At 36.4% G+C, this 23,768-nt stretch overlaps 1 protein-coding gene across 10 annotated transcripts in view; it reads left to right on the top strand.

The window, feature by feature from the left end:
• The window catches only part of LOC129004640 (NAD(+) hydrolase sarm1), a 207,235-nt gene that overhangs the window by 108,435 nt on the left and 75,032 nt on the right, over positions 1-23,768 (top strand). For 9 of the 10 annotated variants that reach the window (XM_054433216.1, XM_054433200.1, XM_054433192.1 and 6 more), the window contains 2 exons: positions 490-627; positions 6,944-7,498. In XM_054433216.1, the coding sequence (XP_054289191.1) occupies positions 490-627; positions 6,944-7,498 (693 nt within the window). Of the gene's footprint in view, positions 1-489; positions 628-1,960; positions 2,095-6,943; positions 7,499-23,768 lie in introns of those variants that run through there. The other variant, XM_054433245.1, reaches the window with a different exon arrangement.

Below are 23,768 nucleotides of genomic sequence, written 5' to 3'. Positions count from 1 at the left end.
TAATTAGCCTATTTTTAACACCATGATTGAATTGATTAAAACTTATTAAATTAGTTGAAATATATTGAAAAGTTTTGATTAAATTAATCTAAACGTCAAAAAATAAACTTACTACTGACATTGTAAAAAATACACATGTGTACAGAAAATTCTAGCATAGTATTTACGATAACATGATAGGCTATATTCCTATTATAACGAAGCTTCTTTTGTAAAGGTTAGGTTAGGTTAGTTATTGTTGTATTTATTGGGACAGACACTAAAACGTGTATTAAATAAAGTATTGGATAAAGTAAGACAGAGGACGGAATAAACAGATGACTAAGGGGCTAGCGAAGCGTTCAGCCGTGAAAGACCGATTTTTGACCGTGAGTGCAGTTCCATATGGCTTAGGCGGGCTACCCTTCCAACCCTTGTAAATTCCTTTGACCGTGAGTGCAGTTCGTTGTCAGCCTTTGAATCAGTATTTTGACCGTGTTTTTGTTTCAGATGTCAGATTTCCCGACCGAGGGGACAGACAATGTTGACGTCACACCAAAGATGGCCGCCGTCATGGAGAACTTCCAGAAGAAGAATTCTGTTGGCTCCATGCAAACACAGAAGACGGCCAGTTCTTCGGCGCAACAGGTAACTATGCAACTAACTTATCCTACTTAAAAATATAAATAGTTTGTTATGATAATAACAAAATATGAATCGGTCAAACTTTATTTTTTAGTACTGTACTGTAATTTCATTTAGGATATGTCAATGTTTGGTGCGTTGTCTCTTTATTTCTGCCAACAGGTGTTTGTAAAGTAAAGACAAATCCAAACCCTCCTTTTGTCTCTGTCCAAAGTCAACCTTGGGTTGACAATTCCATGGATAACAAAAAATCATGGAATAATTATTTGATCAAAATAATTTTATTTTTCAGTATTGAGTAATTTGTACGAGGAAAAGTTGTGGTCAAAAAAATGAACCTAATACTATACTCTTTCAAAACGTTTTCCTGCGTGTATACAACTAATAACCACAACCCAAAATGTATTTTTATGTTTTCAATTTGTGTAACATAATAGGCCTATCGATTTCATCAGTGAATTGGCAACTCCAACTTAACTCCAGCGATTCAATTTTTGTGGCGCTCTGTCAAACTACTGTACTAAATCTGAAAGCCTTTTCCGGTATTTCGCGTGCCTTATCACACAAAAGTTAACAATTTTATGCGACTAAATTTCAAGATGGCTACCACTGATAAAGACCCTTAATATCTGACATTTTATAAAATAAAATAAAATAAACATCAAGGCCAATGGCGTGAATCCATAACATTGGAATTTAGAACACAACAAAAGGCACATCTAGTAGTAACGGAGTAGTTTTGTAGCAAACATTTAAGTCCACAGAACATGTATTCTGGGTTAAAGGGTTGAACATTACCTTACAGACTACACTGATTACAGTTACAAAAACTAAATTGTTATGGAAGAGCTCGTATAGTAGTTTTACGTGCATTTAATATTTCAATGTATATTGTTTTCTCTTGACGGGGGCTTTTTGGTGAAATAAATCCGTATATTACGGTGTTCTTACCTAAATTTTATAGATTCGAAACGTTACTATACCGTATGAAAAAACATCACTATATACCAGACACTTATATAACTCCTTTGAATCCCATATCCAGCTTGAAATACGCTCTGCTCTTATTACATGAGCAGCGTAGAGAACTTCATAATAAGCTACTAATACAGAACTATCAAACAATTTATAGTATATTTCACCAGACAAGTTCTGTATATGCCCAAATCACGATCTTACCTCCGCCAGAAATGCTTCAAGGCTATCTCTAGGTTGAGTCATCATCATTCAATAGTTGGCAGACTTCCACCTCTTGGTCTATAAACAGTTATCAATTAATTGCCAAAGGTCTGTGTTTTACACTCGGGAATGGCATCAGAAGATTCGCGTGCTTGCTTATCGCAATTCTCGGTAAATCTTGTTTAATCGTTGAAGAGTTCAGTTCGCGATTGTTCGTCCAACATTGCGTTTCGTAGTTGATTTTGTGCCGTGGACTTGTGTTCCTTGTACTACTGTAATCGCAATGAGTTGGTAAGTGTCCTTTGTGGACTTAGTCCTAGCTTTTCTAGCTTACGTTTTACCATCTTGCATAAGTTTCTATTGATGTTAAAATTACATTGCGTATTGTAAAATGTGAAAGTTCCCAGATAATAATACAGTAATGATTTGCAAAAGTAAGTTAAATAAGCTTTCCATTATTTTATTTTGAGTTGGTTGACTATAAATATTGATTTTAGGAAGACTAACAACATCAATCGAAATGCTTCATAAAACGCCCGTTATGCCCTTTGATTTCAAATAGTCTTAGGGATCTCTAGTTTTTTACTTTCTCCCCCTATACCATAGTATATGGAGAAAGTATTGTTTTCGTCAAAATTTTCGAGTTTGAGTTTTGAGTGGATATATTTGTTTTGGGTCCCTCTGGACCCAAAAAAGTGGTTTTCGAAGTGATGTCTGTGTGTGTGTGTGTGTGTGTGTCTGTGTGTCTGTGTGTCTGTGTGTCTGTGTGTCTGTGTGTCTGGATGTGTACAGAGCTAGAGACTACACCTGAGGTCCGATTTCGATGAAATTTGGTATGTAGGTTCTAATCCATGGTATCTCCAGGCGTTTTTTTCATTTTTTTGAAATTTTGATTTTCAATGGGGATTTTCCCATAAAAACCCATAAAATACCGGAAAAATCGGATTTTCTCAAAAATGGCCCGAACGATTTTGATAAAGATTTAGTATGTTGTAGCCCTTTAAATTCTGAACAAAATGGTACAAATCCCATTTCTGTAAAAATTACGGTTCAAAAGTTATGGTAAATTATGTTATTTTCCCATAAGAACCCCATAAAATAACGAAAAATAGGATTTTACACAAAAATCCGGTTTCGATTTAACATAGTATGTTATGGTCCTTACAATTTTGATAGTTTCTTTTTCATTTTTATGAAATTTTTATTTTTAATGGGGATTTTCCCATGAAACCCCATAAAATAACGGAAAAATAGGATTTTTCCAAAAATGGCCCAAAAGGTTTTTATAAAAATTTAGTGTGTTATAGTTCTTTATATTCTGAACAAAATGGTACAAATCCCATCTCTGTAAAAATTACGGTTCAAAAGTTATTGTAAATTATGTTATTTTCCCATAAAAACCCCATAAAATAACGGAAAAAAAGATTTTCCCAAAATTGTCTCGAACGATTTTGATAAAAATTTAGTATGTTATAGTCCTTTAAATTCTGAAGAAAATTGTACAAATCCCATTTCCGTACTCTCACCGCTTACACATGATAAAGGTTGTTGACAAACTTATGGGAGAAAGTATGTGTCAGAATGCTGATACCGTTTATTGTTTTTTGTTATGGGTTGGCTATAAATTATATCATTTTAGCCGGGACTTCTCAAGGATACCTATCTCATTGTAATAAGAAACCGATAATTGATTCGTTCGAATTTTTGGAATCAACAAACAAGTTTACCTTCCGCTCAGAGCAAGACGGTTTGATGATTCATGTTCTAATTGCGAAAAATTACGCAACAGATGTCAGTGATTATCGATTGTAGTCCAAAATTAACTTTAGACGAGTTATTTTTGCCTTATCTCTTAGGCTCTTTGACAGCCCACTCAGATCGCATTTTGCTCGAGATGGGCAGCTCGCGTGATTTCGAGCAATCAAGACATTTGTATTTCAGAAGACGTGTTCAAGTAAGTTATTGTCACCACCTTTTGTATTTCTTCAACACTTTATCGGGGTTTTTCATATTTCAAATCTGAGATACAGTAAAACGAGGTTAAATAATTGAGGTGCAAACGTTGAAATCCATCAAGTGTAAATAAAGCTTATCAATTCTATTGTATTGATCATCAACCGCCATATTTTGAGAAAGAAGGAGTATTATTTTACATAGCACTTTGGTCGTACTTGATTACTTTGATATTTTGATGAAACTGATAAAGAAAAGATGCAAGAAGCACCACCGAATTATAAATAAAGTGTTGTCCTGTCCTAGCACCTGTGCACTGTTTCAGATTAAATGTTGAAGACTATTTTTTAAAATAATATATTTTAATTCTCTGTTTGAACGTTTTATCTTTTCCTGAAACAGTTTATCCTAGAAACGACAGAAATCTAAAATAGGGAAATTCACTAAAATCAACATACGTTCGAAATAAGCTCTACACATTTTAATGATGCAATCAACATCTCTTTCACTTAGACATATCATGCTTTGCCATGTTTTTAAGTACAAGGGGAGCAGGTTTAAAAAAAATGGCGTAGCCTATGGATACTGTGTAAATACTGTGGAAATAGTTAAACTATTTTAGGTTATATTCTAATAACGACGCAATACATGCGCCAGTTATAGGATATTTGACAGAATCTCGTGTTTTCAGATTGTTGAGAGTAGTTTTGGTTTTTGTTCCAATATGTCCAGTTTGTGTAAAAACCTTGAAGATGCATACCACAGCCCTGCAGCGTGACCGGTATGGATAAGGATTTGCAACATGTCATCACTTAACTTTTAAAAAATCAACCATGTTTTCTTTGCCTCAAAATAACAAATCACCATGCCTTGTTAGTTAGTGATTTGCGCATTGCGCACCTGTTTATTTTCAGAATGTTTCCAAGGCAAGCGTGAGTTTGTACCTTTGCCAATGAGCAGCCGAGCCAAACATTAAGGTTATCGGTTTTAAATATTTACCATCGTTATTATGAAAAACTAAATGCAGTAATCGTTTTAGAAACATCGTGGATAATCAAGCCAAGCGGTCGCATTAGTGATTGTTATTCTAGATTTTGGGAAACATATACACAACATAAACATGTACAGTCATTATTGTGCCCCGTTGATGAATAGTACCTGTACGAATACCTGTAGTATCGTCACTCATTCATTGAGCGGTGCGAGCAAAGCTCATACGTCGACTCTCTTGCATCGTCATTCGCAAACTCCTTCCACACGGCCGAAGCAATGGTTTAAAATTTTTTTGTCAATAATGAGAAAACCCAATTTTAACCCCATAAAACCCCCCAGTAAAACTCCGTTTCCATGGTCCGATCCTGCTGGTTCGTTTATTATTTATTATTATTGTTTATTATCGTATAAGTTTATTGTTATTATTGTTGTTTATTTAAGTTTCGCCCTTCGCCTTCAAGTCAAATTTGATCAAAAGCGAACAAAAACCTGACCACGTAAGGGGAGGAAAGGTCCAGGTAATGAAAAACTAAATTCAGTGGTGTGGTCAGGCATAATCCACATAGAATCGCGTTCACGGACGTATTATACAGTACTGTACAAATTTTAACGAATGGTGCAGGGACATCCAAATGAAAAAGTATACCGGTCTCTGGTCTAGGTCTTACCATCCCACCTACGGTAATTGCTACTTCCCTATAGGGAAATTCGCTAAAAGCTACACAGATTATCTCAATCCATTCTACACTCATCCTTCGCTCATAATATTTAAAATACACACCTAGGTGGCGTCTCCACCTCGAATAATTGACAATTGAAAATAATTTAACCAAACCTCTGAGAAATCATTAAAAATATTATTAAATTAGCAAAAATGTACCAAGTTTACACAATTTTGTTGGATTCTCAGCAGTGCATCAAGCAGCAGCCTTAAAACAGCGAAAAGTTTTCCCAGTTACATAAACTGCTCAAACCCGGAACTTTTAAAATTTCCATTCCAACTACATACATTTATTATAAGTTTTCATATTTATATTCTGGATTAAATTGCTCTTGGACCAACAGATTCTACTTCTTCTGAAGAAGTTTATTGTGTTCCTATCGATATGTACGAATCCGATCACGGAAATCTTGCCTAAAATATGCTCTTGACAGTTTTTTTGGCCCACTTGCTATTTAATGTGAATTTTGTAAAGCACTGCACTTAACTATTAGAATATTTCCACAAGTGCAATTTATTTCAGCATCTGATGGTATAATATAGTATATCAGTATACTAGTGGGTTAATCTCCCTCAAATCACGATCCCATCATACTTCATGAAGGATTTAGATGCACGATATCATCACATAAAAACACATATTGGCTACACTCAGAAATAGGCCAACAACAGTGCTATAAAATAATGCAACCGCTCTGTCAGAGAAAAAGTTGATATACTACCCCAGAGTTTTTAAGCTTGGAATGTAAATGCATGTTTCTGAAAAGACATATGACATCGCTGTGTTTTTGACTTCCTTTCACTGGGGAACAATATTATGCAACTATTTTAACCCCCTTAATAATAATTATCTCTACACAAATATTGTCTCAATTCTTTTAGGTAATAATAATAATGAAGCTTGATGGTGAGGGTCGATGACGCCCTGATAACTCCGCTTAGTTTTGTAGACCCCTCTTGGATCTCCACCTAGTATAAATGTAACATGGACGTTTTAAATCTGTCTAATATCCCCAAAAACCTTCCATAAACTAATACTATAAAGGAAGGACCTTTACGCTATTTTTGTACGCTTTTACTATTCACTAAGATTAGCTGATTGTGGTTTGGACCATAATATTGGTTTTAGTGAAGGCTATTTTTTTGTTTTTTGTGTACGTTACACAGTCATGTTTTGTAATCATTAATTCCATGAGAATAAGATTTCACTTGTCCATCATTTTCAAAGAATCCCAACAATGTTGACACCTCAGATCAAAATAGACTTGGTGACCAGTCTGGGATGTTGCCAAATCGACAAGTGCTTTCCTTGGTATTCGCATCGTCTTCCTCAGGCCTCGCCACGTCACACGTTGCCCACGTTGGTGTAGGTGTGCTGTGGCGTGACGAGTCATCGATGTTCGTAGGTCGGCGCATGACCAGTTCTCTATTCCTATCTGGGCGACGCTCCAACAATGTTCCCTCTTGTTGCAGATGCTGTCCAACTCGTCGTCGCGGGTGGCAAAGACGTGCACTTCCTCCAGCTCCTCGACGACCCAGAGGCTCCACATGAGTTCAGAGATGAAAGCGTCCTCCATGAAGTCTGACCTGACCGAGCTCAAAAGCTCCATCTCGGAGATGAAAAATATTTCCAGCGTCAACTTCAACTCCATGAGGAAATCCGTGGAGGATTTAGTAGAGCTGGATGACGCCGGAGGAGGGGAAAACGTAGAACCGATCGTCACGTTTCCTGACACTCCTGATGTGAACGGACCCGGGAACGCGACCGGGATGATCCTAGCACCCGTTACGTCGGCGGCGGCAACGTCTTCCTCTACTACCACGGAGTCCTCGGTCAAGTTCGAACAGAAGAGGATGAAGGTGGTGACAGACCAGTTCAGTGCCGAGAAGGAGATGGCCAACTCCGAGGAGCGCAGGAGGGTGCAGACGGGAGAGGTGAGCTACCAGGAGCAGAGCGCAGCGCAGGCCATGAGGGCGAGGCTGGAACTGGAGGGTGTGTCAGCGGAGAAGAGTCTCAACATGAAACAGGTCAGTGTATAACAAACACGTAAACTTATTTATATGAAAATTCCTTAACACCCTAGATTTATTCAAAACTGGTGTACAGATAAGAGTTAGAAAATGGTCGTGATTTTTTATTTTTTTGAGGTAAAGAGCTAAGCTGTAACATTTTAGTGTAGAGCCAAAATCAAGAATTTTACATTCTTCTAGTATAACTGTAGTCTTGGAGGTGTTCAAATGAAATCTTTTAAATTGTTGAAGGTCTCATTTTAAACATTAGATGCATTTAGGTAAGTCGGTGGCTCAGTCAGTAGCGTCACGGACTTCGGGCACAAGGCAGTGATGTCGTGGGTTCGGATCCTGGTCACTGCCGTAAACATTTTATCAGTACTGTTCACCTTCATACTGTACCGTTTCACCCCTTGCTTTGCTGGATACGTTCCACGCATGGGCAGTTAGTCTATGTGGACGAACCGCAGGGGGCTCACGCTTGCGTGGGTTCGTGGCCTGGGCGACCACGCGGACCCTAGCTCTCCCAGAGGGGAGGTAACTGCCCGGTGTCAGACCCGGCACCTCAGGTAGACCACAGTTATGGACGACTGGTAAGCGCCAGCCCCTTAGGGGGAGCCTCCAGTGACATTCCCTCCATTCAGGGTGGGGGGGGTGTTTAGCTCTCAGTGACGCCGTTAATTCCGCCTCTCCTCATCTACCTGTAACTGTGGTTGTGACTGAGTCCTACCTGTTGTGTTCGACTGACATTTTGTGAGGCATATCCTCGACTTTGGAAGTAGCCTCGTCCTGGGAGGTGAAATACCTAGCCCCCAGAGGGGAGGTAAATGCTCCGTGTTGGTATCGGCATTTTCAAGTTGGCCACAGACATGGACGACTGGGCATCGGGTCCCAGTGACATTCCTTTATCCAGGATGGAGGGGTGTTTAGCTCTAGGAGAGATGGAAGTACATCATAATCTCTAACCTACCTGTGTCTGTGGTTCTTTGGGCTTCGGCCTGCTTGTTGTGTGCGACCAGCATTCAGTGGGCAAATCCTCGACTTTGGAAGTAACCTTTCCTGGAGGTGAAAACGGGCAAGTACCCGCAGCTCACGGGGACACTCAAGGGCAACGTAACTTTCCGCAGTGTGAGGGCAACGGTTTGTAGGTACTTATGCAAACCAATCCCTGTCTCTGAGCACGGACGGTATGGTTATCTTGAGTGTGGGGGGTTCTTCCCGGAACCTCAATTGAGTCAAGGGTGTCGCCACCTCTGGTGGATAGGTTCATCCGGGTGGGTCCCACTTCTATACCTGCCTCCTTTTGGGAAACCCTGATGGCCTGGCAGTGATGTTGGGTCTGACGGGCAAACGAAGTAGATCGGGTGCTGGGTCCGAGCCCGCCAGGGGTATCTGGGGATCTATCGCTCTGGTTATCTCTGGTTTCCCAGCAATGGGTAAGGCCTCGATCGGGCAGCGGTGTAAATGGGAGGTTGGGGTTCCCCCCGTCAGCGTGCTGATGGTCCCCTTCCTCCTGGCTTCTGATGGCGGGTTCTGCCTGTCAGGGATTAGATAGGTCCCGAGTGTTGCTTGCACTAAATGCGTCGGGGCGCTCTACTATGGACCTCTAGGTCCCGGCCTAGTGGAACCCAGGTGGAGTGACGCTTAAACAAGCAGCCGGAATCCCTGGTTAGGATTGAGGGGCAACCCTCTTTCCGAAGGGTCTGCTTCGGCAGCCGGCGAGCCTGATGACCTTAAGTCATCCGCCCATGATGTGCTAAAGGTTGATGCGTAAGCTTCGGCCTACATCATGGGGCCCGGGTATGTCCTGAAGGATAGGTACCGGGTAAGCAGTCAGGGGGCTTCGGCTCTCATGACAACAAATGTAAATGTAAATGTAAAAATGTAAATGTAGTCTATGTGGACGGGCAAATGCGAGGTTAAAAGAGGCCGCCAACCTAGTAAAAACACCTCACTTTCTTTTATAAAAACATAAGTGGCGCATTATTCGCCCAATCATCATTTCACTCTTACCTCGCAATCGCAATGGTATTTTTAGACTCACAATTAAATGTTTAGACCCACTATGTCCAGTTAATCATACTCAATTCCAAATCAACGTCGAAAATACGTCCGGCACCATGGATAACCCCAGAAATCCGCAGATTAATGGCTAGACGTGATTGTATTTTTAGGAAAGCTAAACGTTCTCAAAACCAAACAGAAATGGAACAATATCGTTATCTTCGAAATAGAGTGAAACAGCTTTTGAGAAATTCAAAATTAAGACACATCCGTATGCTTTTTGAAAATAAAAATCAATCCTCTAGGGTTTTATGGCGCAATGTAAAAAGTCTTGGGCTTGGGAAGCAGTCTGAACCACAGAGAGTGAATGTCCCTCTCAATGAATTAAACGCTTTCTTCTCTTCATATGGTCAAAATATCGACCAACAACATGTTGTAAATTACATAAACGAAATCAGAAACCTCCCTGATCAGGACCTAGGACATCCTAAGTTTACTTTCAGACCTGTAGTGCAGTCAGATGTTCTTAACGCAATTCGTCGGATTCGTAGCAATGCAGTCGGATCAGATGGCATTCCAATTCGTTTTATAAAAGACATTCTCTTTGCTATACTCCCAACTGTCACATGCATTTTCAACACATCACTAAGGCAAAGTGTTTTCCCTATTTCTTGGAAGTCTGCCCTTATTCGTCCATTAAATAAGATCCCAGCCCCGGCATCTTGCCAGGATTTCAGGCCGATCAGTATATTGCCCGCATTATCAAAAGGCCTTGAAAGAATTGTGCACTGCCAAATGACGGAATTTCTGACTGACAACAACATACTTTGCAGCTTTCAGTCTGGTTTTCGAACGGCACACAGCACAGAAACAGCACTATTACGTGTGACGGACGACATTAGACAAGCAATGGAACGTCGGCAGGGTACAATTCTAACACTATTTGATTTTTCGAAAGCTTTCGACTGCGTAAATCATAATCTTCTTCTGGAAAAGTTAAGGGCCATAGGGTTTTCAAATGGTGTATTGGACTGGCTGGGATGGGGACGCGGAAAGGTCGCCCCCGGAAACATCACCCCCCTACGTCATATTGACGTCAGAGACCGGGGGGTGATGTTTCCGGCCGCGGACACTCAATTTCAGCTGCAGCATGCACTCGTCGATATGACGAGTTATTTTTTAGTTCGCGTATTAATTAGATAATTATATTCACTTATCATATACAATTACCAGATTTTCTAATTAGAATTGATGTTAACCGGATACGTTAACCCCGATCGTTTTCAAAATGCACACCCCGGAAAGGTCCCCCCCTGTCATGATCACCCCCGGTATACCTGCTGTAGGGCTTGGGCTCGTGACTCGAGCCAGCTATTGTTCACAAGGGTAGAGACTGTCCCATATTACCACCGCTCGACTGAACTCGCAAGAATGGGAAGGATTTGGTATTATTACGCAAACGTTGTGGATATTAAGATAAATACAAATTAACACTTTGATATTGTGCTTTCTCTAGACATTTCCCCTTAATTTTATACATCAAATGATGTATTTGACATCAAATGATGTATAAATTACATATAGTTTTTGACGTATAAAATGTATTTGAAACACGTGGAAATGAAATAAAATGTTTATAGTAATAGTGACAATTAAGTAAGGAATCAACTCGTATTAATATGAGCATGCTTCAACCACTCAACATCATAATACAGTCAGTACACACTTGACAAACATATTTTCACATTTCCTAATTCTTAAATTGTAAACATTGAGCAATAAATGCTGTATATAATTTTTATACATTTAAATAATTCTCTGGATTTTATGGTAAAAATAAATGCATTGAGAATATTCCTGATTTGATATTGGTGAAGGACTCTTTCCCGTAAAAAAGAATTTAGAAAGTAAATATTGGTTAGTTTCTTCGGCAATAAACAGGAAAAAGCTCACACTGTTTACGTTTGCGTTGACAGAGAAGCAAGCAACAGTGTCACATTCACTTTATTTCATGATTTCACACTGCTGATATTAAATAACTAAATTGAAATTGAAGTAGTACAGTTATTCCATAAACGGTCGCCCATTGTTTTGAAAGTTACACATTTATATCTACCTGTAGTTCGCAGAATATTATTAATACGTATAACTTAAAAGTTTGCAAGAGAACATAGTCCTAAGTATAGTATCCACTATTCTCAGAGTATTGATTTATGGAATTCGTCTGTAATTTGCAGACTATTAATTCGTAGAGTACAACTGTATTTATAGCGGGAAGTATTTTTTGTAAAATAGCTTAGACTTCCCCACTTCAGGTATCCCTCCCAAGAATACCTTAGCCAAATACGTTTGTTTAACATAGTAAAGGAAAAGTTTAGTTAGTTATTTACTAAAGTCAGTTTCATCTTTTTACTATAATTCGTACATTAACATAATTCATAATTATCAGTGTTATCTAGCCTATGTACTTAATTAATTTGGAAGGGGTTAATTTGTGAACAGAACGCCTCATTGAGTTTTAAACAGATTTTGAAAATGATAATGTAATTTGTAAAAAGTATACTCTGAAGTTGCACTAACAATAAAATCAGCTCAAAATATAGTAGGGGATTTTCCCCAGTGTTTTCTAGAGACCTCCTACACCGGTTCACATTTTTATAACCCTCGAAATTTTGGTATATCGATATAGACTACACACATTCTACAAACATGACATAACTTTCATGGCATAAACTTATAGGCCTACTTACACAGATTTGATTTCAGACAAATCTTGATTTTACCCAAGGGTAGAAGTATTAGAGATGTATAGTTCAAATCAAATCTACAGATTTCCTGAATACGAAGATCCGTTACGGTAGGAAAAAACAACATTTAAAATTGAAACAGTATGCGGGCAAACACCGACGATCAATATTTAAGTAAACTACTTGTAACATAAAAACGTCAATGACAGTTTGAAACCAGCTGTTAGTTAAAACAGCACTGAAACGACTTTAAAAATTATTAGCGTCGGCTGCTAGACTAAAAAAATTAAACTTAAAAAAATGAAATCATGGCATTGACATTCCCTTCCTTAGAAAATTATATTTATTTCAACACAAAAATCACGAAATCGCGAAAGTGGTTGATTCAGAATCCTGAAATGAAAAAAAAACTCTGTCACGTTTAAAAATATAATATAGGCCTATCACAATTAATTGCACACTCTAGTGGAAATCGATGAAACCCACCCATATGAATTCTTGCTTATCCGTTTACTTTTCCACTCTTTGCGTTTTTGTACATGCCAAGTCAAGTCTTAAAACATTACATTTAAAACAATTGTATTAAATCTTCCACAAATTACAAGAAACAGTGACTCATCCATTTTCCCCGATTCCGAATATTTGTGCGCAATCTTGGCGACTTATGTTCAATCTCCAGCATTTTGGAGGTGTTCGCAATTCAGACACACCCGTTCCCATAGTCCGATTATGCTGGTTCACGAACTCGTTCTAATAAACTTAGGCTTACACGTTTGTAACAAATCTCATCAAACTCGCAGCGTTGTTGCCCGAGTTACCGCGCTCACGGTCACATATACAGGGTGTATTTATAAAGTCACGCATGGGCTTAATATTTTCAAAACGGCAATAGATAAATCAATAAGATTTGGTACATAAACACCACACCTAAAAACAACGTTTTAAAGACTGTCAGTTTTCTGTCATATAATGGAGACATCCCGCAAGGAGTCAGAAGGAAATCTTAAATAAGAGCATAGGTTGATATTTACAGATAACCGTAGGCATATTCTACAACTTAGTAAAACGTTATTTTTTGTATTAAAGCCATTTTTCATTTAGGACACAAATGATTTTTCTTTTTGCTTTCTTTATTTGTTGTGCTCTTGGTCTTTAATGTTTACCAGGTTTTTAATGATTTATTTGTTGCCAAAAACAATTTAAGAATAGTTATTTGTGTAACTAGTGGTGAAAGTGGCACTTTGCTGCACACGAGAGCAATGTTTACGCACGAGCCGCAGGCGAGTGCGGAATGATCTCGAGTGCAGCAAAGGCCTTTTTCACTCGTGTTACACATTATATTTTTCCTACAGTCATTATAAAGCATATAAATAATTAGTCTTTCAAACACTATACAACACGTTTTTAGGTTCAGCTGGCAACACAAATGGTGCCCTAGAGAAAGTAGTACCCGCGGTCCGTATCACTCCGCTATTTTACCTCGGCAAGAAATATGCTCCGCGTTTTGAGAATATAGTTCCGTATGTTTTTGTAATTTGAAGTGGTTTCCGCGCCTTAAAAAAATGCTTTAAAGGTATTTTCTTGTTTGTTAAGATCGTAGGAATATTTTAAAAACGTTTAAAAGAAAAGTCCAGAAAGTTCAGAAATACCGAAACTATAAACACGAAATGGCAGGTTAAATCGTAGTTATAATAGTCAATCAGCTGTTCATAGTATTATTATTTTTAAAGTGTTGCCAACCTATTTCCAAGCGTACACGGATTACGTGCATAATAGAACCACGCTGTTTTGTGTTGTTTCGTTGGAATCCTGATGTGCGGCAAAGTATAAACCGTACGGCAAAGTATAAACCGTACGGCAAAGTATAAATATGCAGCAATTAGCAGCTTTCTGTACTATAAACAGTACAAGGAAGCCAACTTTGTCAGGTGACTGTAGGAAAAATATATTTAATTATTTACTTACATTATTTTTTTACGTAGTTAAAATGACTAAGTATTTGATTTGATAATTTGAATTATTATCAACATATTTTTCAACCTTTTCCCATATAAGAAGGTGTCCAAACACTACCAAATAGGTAAAGGTACTACAGTAGCAAAATGTGTATTTATAAAAAGAAATAAAAATAAGAAACGAAACACACAAATTTAAAGTGCGTAACACAAAAAATTTATCTTTATGCTTTTTTCTTCTTTTTGTCCTCTTGATTTTGATTTTGATATATTTTATTGTTTTAAATTATATTGTAAATGAAGTTTGTACCGGTACTGTATAAATTCCTTGACACTTTGTAGAATATTAAATTGTTATTCAGTTATATGTTTGTATTTTCTTTCCATAATTAAAATGTATAGGCCTATTAGACGATTTAGTACTCATTGTGTGTATTTATTTCTCAATTTAAGTACCTGTCTTCCAAACTTTGTTACAAAATCCTAAATTTGTGTTAGCGAATTTCCCCTATAGGGAATGAGCTATTACCGTAGTACTCATGGTAAGACCTGGACCCGGGACCGATTTACTTTTTCGTTTTGAGGTCCCTAGATGCCAAAAACACCATCCGTTCAAATTCATAAATTTGATGAAATTTGGTACAAGCGTGTAAACCTACGTTTATTCGAACGAGTTCGCGAACCAGCATGATCGAACCAAGGGAACGGGGGTTTATGGGGGGTTTTATGGGGTAAAAATTGGGTTTTCCCATTTTTGACACTAAAAACTTAAAATTTAGCAATTTCTTTATAAACCATTTTGTAGAGCTTAAAAAACAAATAATTTAGTATATTGAAGCGTTAATTATGCGCCTAATGGTTACGGAGAAAATTCCAAAAATCTGTAAATTTAAAATTTCCATGTTATACTTAGAATAAGTAAACTGTTGTAGTTTGCTTGTTTATATACATATTTTAATCAAATTTGGAAAATGCATTCATTTCATACTAAACTATTATCATTTTACAAAAAAAAAAAACACCGTTTTACCCTCCCTGTTGCAGCAAATCTAAGTACTCGTTATACTTTGATGGTTCAAAACTGGACCCAGCTGTTCCTGATCATTGGGCTTTAAATAAATGGTCCTGGCTAATGAAACAGCTGATCTTAGTCAGTAACAAAGCTACACAGATCATCTCACACCATTCTACACTCATATTTGGGTTAAAATACGCACCTAGGTGGCGTCCCCATATCAATTGATATTGATATTGATATATATTGAACTAATGTTATTTAAATAGGGAATAAATGTGATATTTTTACAGAGACTTTTTAGCGTAAATCCAATCAGGCAAGTGGAAATTCGCTTAGTCTGCAGGTTTGCTGTGTCGGGGGTATTTTTAATAATTATAACTGGCACTTTGTGATACATTAATTGAAGTATATACGAATGTTACTATCGTTTAAGCGATGTAATACAAGTTTACAGCTCAACATTTCAAATTTTGATTACATATTAAAAATTTGAACTCACGTATATTTTCCCCTTAGTAATTATGAAACATAATTTTGCAAACTTCAGTAGCAAAAAGGTTTTCTAAACATATACATCTTATAACAAAACTAATTTATTGGTATATCAACACTGATTGAAAGTCCTCTTCTCGATTTAAAGTGATTCTGATATTTTGATTATACTTTCATTATAAGGTACTTTTTTAAGGAATTAAGGTACTTTTTGGCATAACCTTTAGAATAGTATCATTTACATATTTGTAATTACTAACAATTAATTATTTCGATAAGTTTAAGGGATTAATCCCCTAAAAGATATCATTATGTTTATTCTTATTTAATAATCTGTTTCTAATTTTCAAATTATTAATTAAATCGGGGCCAAACCTAAAGCAATGCGATTCATTTTTAATACATTCAGAAATGATTATATTTTACACAAATGTGTTGCTTAACAATTACCATAGGGTGTAAGGTAAGTTTACTGATGTTGATAAGTATAACTACCATTTAATGCAACAGAAAAAATGTATACTTTACGCATTATCGTTGGTTATGAATTAAGTACCGGTATAAAAGAATCATTTTTTAAAGTCAATCTTTGCTCGCATTATTTAGTTGTCTTAGAAGTTTATACACATCTAAATCTACTGATTGATATTCCACCACAGCGTCTGCAATTTTCTTCTGTGGAAAAGCTGTTGTCCAAGCGACAATAATAATGAACGAGCGGCCGACCCTCAGAACAATGGACTGAGGAGGACGGGCAGCAGGTAGGCTGCCGAGCAGCCCAGCCCTACTAGGGGTAGCGTTTCAGGGGGGGACGATTCCGGGGTGTACATAGGGGATGCCTTGCCGGGGAAGACCTTTCCGTTTCTACTTGTTTGAATTAAAATTAATAACATAATTAGTTCATATCAACTAGATTTTGATAAATTACTTGTCAAGCCCTTGGGGGGGAACGATTCCGGTCGAGGACATAGATTTTATACCAGCTGGTTGTCTGGTTTCGTGACGTCACGTTTAGCCTGGGGGGTGATGTTTCCGGGGGCGACCATTCCGGCGACCCGCTGGGATCTTATCTGTCAGGCAGGCGGCAATGTGTTGAGGTTGATGACGTACGATCTGACTGGGAGACAGTTACTTGTGGTGTGCCTCAGGGGTCAATCCTTGGCCCTCTACTGTTTGTACTATACATAAATGACCTGAGCTCAGTCCTCACACACTGTAAATACCATATGTATGCCGACGACTTACAGATTTATACGCATTTCTCAGCAAAATATATCAATGACAGTGTTCTAAAAATCAACGAAGACATCGAGAAAATCATTACCTGGACTGAAAAACATGGACTTAGACTAAACCATACAAAAACAAGACCAATAATAATTTGTCATTCACGTTTACGAAACTCAATTGACCTTGACACAGTGAACTCAGTAACTATAAATGGGACAGCTTTACTTTACTATGACAAAGTGAAAAATCTAGGACTTACTATAAACTCGACGCTTACTTGGGGAGATGCAGTATTAGACATACGTAAAAAGGTGTTTGCATCAATCCACTCACTGAAGAAGTTACAGAATTTTTTACCTTTACACATAAAGTTACACCTAGTAAAATCACTTGTCTTCCCTCACTTCACTTACTGTAACTCTGTGATCAATGACATGACTGTAAATCTCGCTGATGCTCTCCAACGCACTCAGAACTACTGTATAAGATTTGTTTATGATCTGAGACGTAATGAGCGCATCACTCCTTTTTATGTTGATTCTAAATTACTAAAACTATGTGACCTAAGATCAATAAAAATTCTTATGATAACCTATTCAATATTAAAAACAAAATTTCCAAAATATTTTTTAAACGACTTCAAATTTGTAGCTGAAGAAAGTGTAAGAAATTCACGTTCTGCTTCAGTAACTTTGCGTATGCCTCATCATAGAACGGCAGTTTATGACAGAGCGTTTGTTGTTTCTGCTTGTCGCCTTTGGAATGATCTCCCTCTAGCCATAAAAACCCTTGATAGCCGTCCCCGGTTTGTGACAGCACTAAAAAATCTGTTTTCTGGACGTATGGCCATGGTTGGTATATCCTAGGCGTGCGCTTGGTTGATCACTGACAGGTGTGCGTGTGTGTGTGCTAGTTCTTGCGAGTGTGTGTTGTGTGTGTGCGTGTACGTGTGTAGGTGTGTGTGTGTGTGGGTGTTTATGTAAGGTGGTATGTTTTAAAAGTTTATTGTTTCTTTTTACATTAAATATTGTAAATAGATTATAGTATTTTATTTGTATTGTACATTGTTTTGTTTTATTTGTATGTTTAGATTTGTATAAACAGGTTAAGTGTAAGAGAGGGCCATGTGGCCCTAACTTTGCCTGACTAAATAAATCATTTTCATTTCATTTTCATTTCATTTCAAAATATACAATACTTGATCTTAAATTAATCAAGTATCAGACAAGTGAATTGCTGTGATAAAGTTGGGCGTGAGAGGCGGACTGCGACTCGGCACATCAAAGTCAATACTGTAGTGGTTCTCTCCGGGCAATATATCAGAATCAGTCGGGTCAAACGAGCGAATGTCAAGACTACTTGTAACTCGTCTGACTGCGATGAAGTGATTTGTTAACTGGTTCAAATGGTGTACAGTTTGAAATTGGATTGAGGCGCTTAAAAATGCACGAAGCTATCTGGGTTAAGTAAAAAGTGCGTTAAGTAATATTTAGTCCCCAGATTTTGTTCAAGAAAGATTATGAACGATCTTGTTGAAGTTTCATAGAGCAGTATTGTAGCTTAAACCCCGACTGGGCTAACAAACAGGCTAACAAACTAAAGCTGTTTTTTTTGTTTTTTTTTAAGGGAAGGCATCAAAACGCATTACGTAGTTTTCATCCGTTTTGCACGAATACTCTCAAGAACCATTTGGTTTGGAAGGAACCGAACCTTATGTGTTCTAATTGGTGATAATAATTTATCCATAGAGTACTTTTCCTTATAACATGGACATTATTACAATAATTGATTTACAAAAAGAACAAACGCCTAATCATTTAGCAATTCGTATTCGTCGAGTCAGTGAAGAATCCCAATATTTTCTCTGCGTTCTCCCTTCGTTGCGAAGAACGGGCGGAGCAACTAATAGTTAGTAATTCTGCTAACTCTTCTTACGGCATTAATATGTTAATTTGTACTATACCTATGCTATTTATTCTGTGTGTTTACATCGTGTGGTTCAAGGAGGACAAGCAATATTAGATTGTTTATTTTAGTTACAATAATACACAGGTCGGTGAAATAACTAGTGATGATCATGTAAAAGACAGACGTCATCATAAAAGGAACAAAAACTTATCCTGTATTAACACTGTTATCAGAGCATAAATTATAAATTACATAACTGTTATCCGTAAGCATAAACTAAAAATTATATAACTGTTATTAGTGAGCATTCACTAAAAATTGCATAACTGTTATCAGTGAGCATTCCATAAAATTATATGACTGTGATCAGTGAGCATTCCCTAAAAATTGTATAACTGTTATCAGTGAGCATTCACTAAAAATAGATAACTGTTATCTGTGAACATAAACTAAAAATTATATAACTGTTATCAGTGAGCATTCACAAAAAATTATATAACTGTTATCAATGAGCATTTACTAAAAATTATATAACTGTTATCAATGAGCATTCACTAAAAATTGCATAACTGTTATCAGTGAGCATTCACTAAAAATAGATAACTGTTATCTGTTAACATAAACTAAAAATTATATAACTGTTATCAGTGAGCATTCACTAAAAATTGCATAACTGTTATCAGTGAGCATTCACTAAAAATAGATAACTGTTATCTGTGAACATAAACTAAAAATTATATAACTGTTATCTGTGAGCATAAACTAAAAATTATATAACTGTTATCTGTGAACATAAACTAAAAATTATATAACTGTTATCAGTGAGCATTCACTAAAAATTACATAACTGTTATCAGTGAGCATTCACTAAAAATACATAACTGTTATCTGTGAGCATAAACTACAAATAGCATAACTGTTAAAATTTAATGAGTTTTATTCCAAACAAAACTCTTAACGTTATATAACTGTTAATAAAAGACACAACTTACACCAAACAAGCTTTATTTTTAGCACGGTGTGCAGTATTCATTTGTACACTTTTTTGATATAGTGCTAGTTAAAAACACTGGAAGAGTGATAAATCTTTATCAAGAACGAAAACACATTGCTACTTATTGTAATCATACTCGATTACGCGAAAATTCGTAATCGACATTCAAGTACTATAAACATAAAGCAGTTTAAACATGATATTTTTTGTATGATAAAATCCATTTTTGCTCGATTTTTCTGAAGCAGAAGATATTAAAGTTTAAATCGGCCTGTGGGATCAGAAGGGAAACCGCTCCTACAAACAGCTGATTTACATCTGAGTGCCATATGGACACAACAATGCGGGAATAAGCTGATTGTAAACTGATCAGCTGTGTGATGACCTACATGCGCTCGTGTCTTTATTATGGCGTGTTCGTTCGCTGGGAAACATAGCTGGATTGTTTTTGTTTGGTTTTATTGTTATTTAAATTGCAATTATGATATTTTATACGCCGATTGTTTGTACACAGTAATCAAATGGCTTTGAATAAGCCGGCCATGTAGAGTTTTCGTAATTACTGATTAGTTTATTTTTTTAGTTTTTTCAGATTAGTTTTTATTTTTTCTTGATCTTTTAAAAGAAATGTGGTACAGTTTAATAATTGACGTGAATGAAAGGGACAAATAAAACTGACTTGAACATTAGGTACACTCGTAACACAGAGTAAAAGGCTATTATATTGCATGTGATGTTAATACAGGGCGAGACTCTAATATTGCCAGTTATCTACAACGGATGAAAACAGTTTTTTACTTGTTCGGCCGTTTTTCTCCCCATAAAAAAATAAGTATCGACATAAACAAAACTTCGATTCTTAACAGTTTGTTTTAAATATTTTATTTTTAATTCTGTTGAAATTAATAATATAATAGAGAAACTTCTTGAGGCGCTTGAGTTATATACCTTAGAAAAGTTAATATTTAACTAAACTATCTGCACAATAACGAAGAGATAATATTATTATTTTCATATTTTTACATTCTACTAGTGCACCTGTTGCTCGAATATGAGCAATTTCAAAGTATTACAGACGTTATTTCTAAACGAATAACATTCATAATTTCCAAAGACTTGAAAGAGTCAACTCAAAGATACAGTAATATAATCAATCATCCCACTCCAGTTATCGAAACTGAAAACTAATGCTCCTATTGTGTATCTTGTGCAGTGAATACAAATTACTCCTCTTTGTTTAAGTAAACTAATATTTTCTTCATAAGATATACATTGGGATTTTGATGGCCTGTGGGGCATAGCCCGAGGACTTCTATTACAGAAATTACACAAAAAATACTTAATTTTGACACATAATTTGTAAAATCAGTCCATTATTAACGAAACAGTAGTGTTTCGTAGAAATCGCCTTCACGTATTATATATAAGGATCCCTTTACCAGAAGGATTTTATTGAAGAAGTTTTTTTTTCGTCAACGTTTTCGAGTTTGAGTTTTGGGTGGATATTTTTGGGCCCCCCCTGAACCCAATAGTGGTTTTCGAAGTGCAGTGTGCTTGTGTATGTGTACAGAGCTACAGGCAACACCTGTGGTCAAACTTTTATTAAATTTGATATGGGGGTAGGCCTAAAGCTACATTAGTTTTGTACAGTAGGTAACTATGGTATATATGACCTTTTAATTTGGATTTTTAATGATGATTTCCTTATAAAATAATGGGAAATCTTAATAAAACTCTCTTAGAACGAGTTTGATTAAAATTTAGTATGACATAATCCTTTTAAATTTAAACAAAAAATATTACAACCTCCATTCTTTAAAAACTACGGTTCAAAAGTTATTGAATTTATGATAACTTAATTTTTATGATTTCCCCCATACAATAACATGGTTAATCCCACTGCTTCCCCTTGATAATGGTTGTTTACAAGCTAATCGGAGAGAGTATGTGTCTTATTGCTGATACAGTTTATTTCAAATAGGTTATAACGATAATGAAAACAAATCAAGATACTAGCGTTTTCGATACACAATTGAAAACGACAACTAGAACAAGTCCCTCTCACGCGACAGTTAAGATTAAACCGAGGGCCAAATAATAAATATCATAGGTTAAACTCCGGAATTCAAGAGTTTATACTGTAAGAACGGTTTTTAAAACGCCCTATTCCATCGAGGGTTCTCTCTGCTCTCTAGTTGCGTTATTTCTTGCAATTACAAGAACTTGTAGAAATTCTGTCCAAGTTAGTTTAATGAATGGATCGGCCTTGGGGACAGGAAATCGTAGGAAGTGGGAGGAAAGGAACCAAGGATAAACTGAGAAGAAGAATAAACGTAGAATGGAGGACCGATGATATGAAAACAGAACTAATTGGAAACAGCCTTATTCATTATGTAGCATCCTACTCTAAGCGAAAATATATGACTAAAATTATTGTGCAAATATGCTATTGATCATCAGGAATCGATTAAACTTAATTAAATTTGCAAAACATTTTCATTCCTTGATGAAGCTTGTAATCACGTAGGCGTGGTCCCACCATCCAGAAAATGTTATACATACAGAGGGGAGCGTTTCATAAACTCCAAATTTCACAAACTCCAACGCTTAAAATATTAAATAAACAGAGCGGTTCATAACCTCCAATTTTCATAAGCTCCAAATCTATAACATTCAAATAATCACTGTTTCACAATGTCAAAATTTCACAAACTCCAACGTTAAGATACCAAATAAACAGTGCGGTTCATAATGTCCAAATTTCATAACCTCCAACGGTACAGTCTGAGCCAGAAGTCTCTACAGTGGTTGCCACAGTAGATAGCAGGCACCGTTCGCCAGCGCTCAACTACTGATACGTGCATTTTATGATTGAAGAACACTCAGCTGTGTGACTCAAATATGTGTTAGCACACAATGTGCAAATCAAATTTACATTTTTACATTTTTAATACCTTTAATTCAAGCTTTCAGCTGAGTTTCTTAACTGTTCCGTCTCTCAATTAAAAAGCCAATGATTACATTACAAATATCGTAAGAGATTTTTTTACCGATGAAAAATTTTAAAACATATAAATATGTTTTATAAGTATATTTTCTAATAGCTGTTAAAACGTCATAATGATTACATAAGTTGTTTTTTTGTTATGTGTAAAAATAGCCCTTTGTTAGAAATGTGCCGAAAACCTTGTACTTTATTCATTCTACCCCTTAAAAGGATGAGTTTAAACTACATAAAAAGGTAGAAACTAACATACATAAACGCAGAAATACATTTTTATAAGTAGGATTTAACTTATACATCATATTGTAGGTATACTGGTCACGTTTCAATAAAAGCTCATACTCGAGTATTTACACTTTTTTACTCGACAGCAGTCTCGTTTCTCTTTGCAACTTAATGTGGCTAGTTCAATAATGATAAGTTTTGTGATAATTTATATTTTGATTTGCCTTTTCAGTGGAGAGCTAAGCATTGTATACCTTTTATTTACCAATAAAAATGCGTAATCACAAACAGTGGAGTCTTTGACTGTCGTATAAAATATTAAGGTATGAAGTTGTTGTTGTTGTAACGATTATTGCATATTCTATTTAAAAATAGTGTTCAATGTAAATAATTCAACAAGTTATTAGATAGGTACCTTTTATAGTTTTTAGATTCTATTTAGCAAATTTCCCTATAAGAAAGTACAGTAGCTATTACCGTAGGTGGCATGGTAAGACCTAGGCCCGGGACCGATTTACTTTTTGATTTTGATGTCCCCAGAGGCCAAAAACACAATTCGTTAAAATTGTTATATTTGTATATATATGTGTACAGCTGTCCGTGTGAAAGCATGCATTTTCTAAATTTAAACCGACGACAGTCAGGCATTGCCCTGGTGTCTTAAAATGGTTATTGCGAAAGCAAGACAAAAAGGAAATTTTAGTTTCTTAA

The sequence above is a fragment of the Macrosteles quadrilineatus genome, unplaced genomic scaffold (genome assembly GCF_028750875.1).
Source record: "Macrosteles quadrilineatus isolate MER2022 unplaced genomic scaffold, UCM_ALF_1.0 Scaffold_1__1_contigs__length_201487025, whole genome shotgun sequence".
Lineage (NCBI taxonomy): Eukaryota > Metazoa > Arthropoda > Insecta > Hemiptera > Cicadellidae > Macrosteles > Macrosteles quadrilineatus.
The sequence above is the reverse complement of the archived record's forward strand: the minus strand, read 5'-3'. Positions and strand labels throughout refer to the sequence as shown.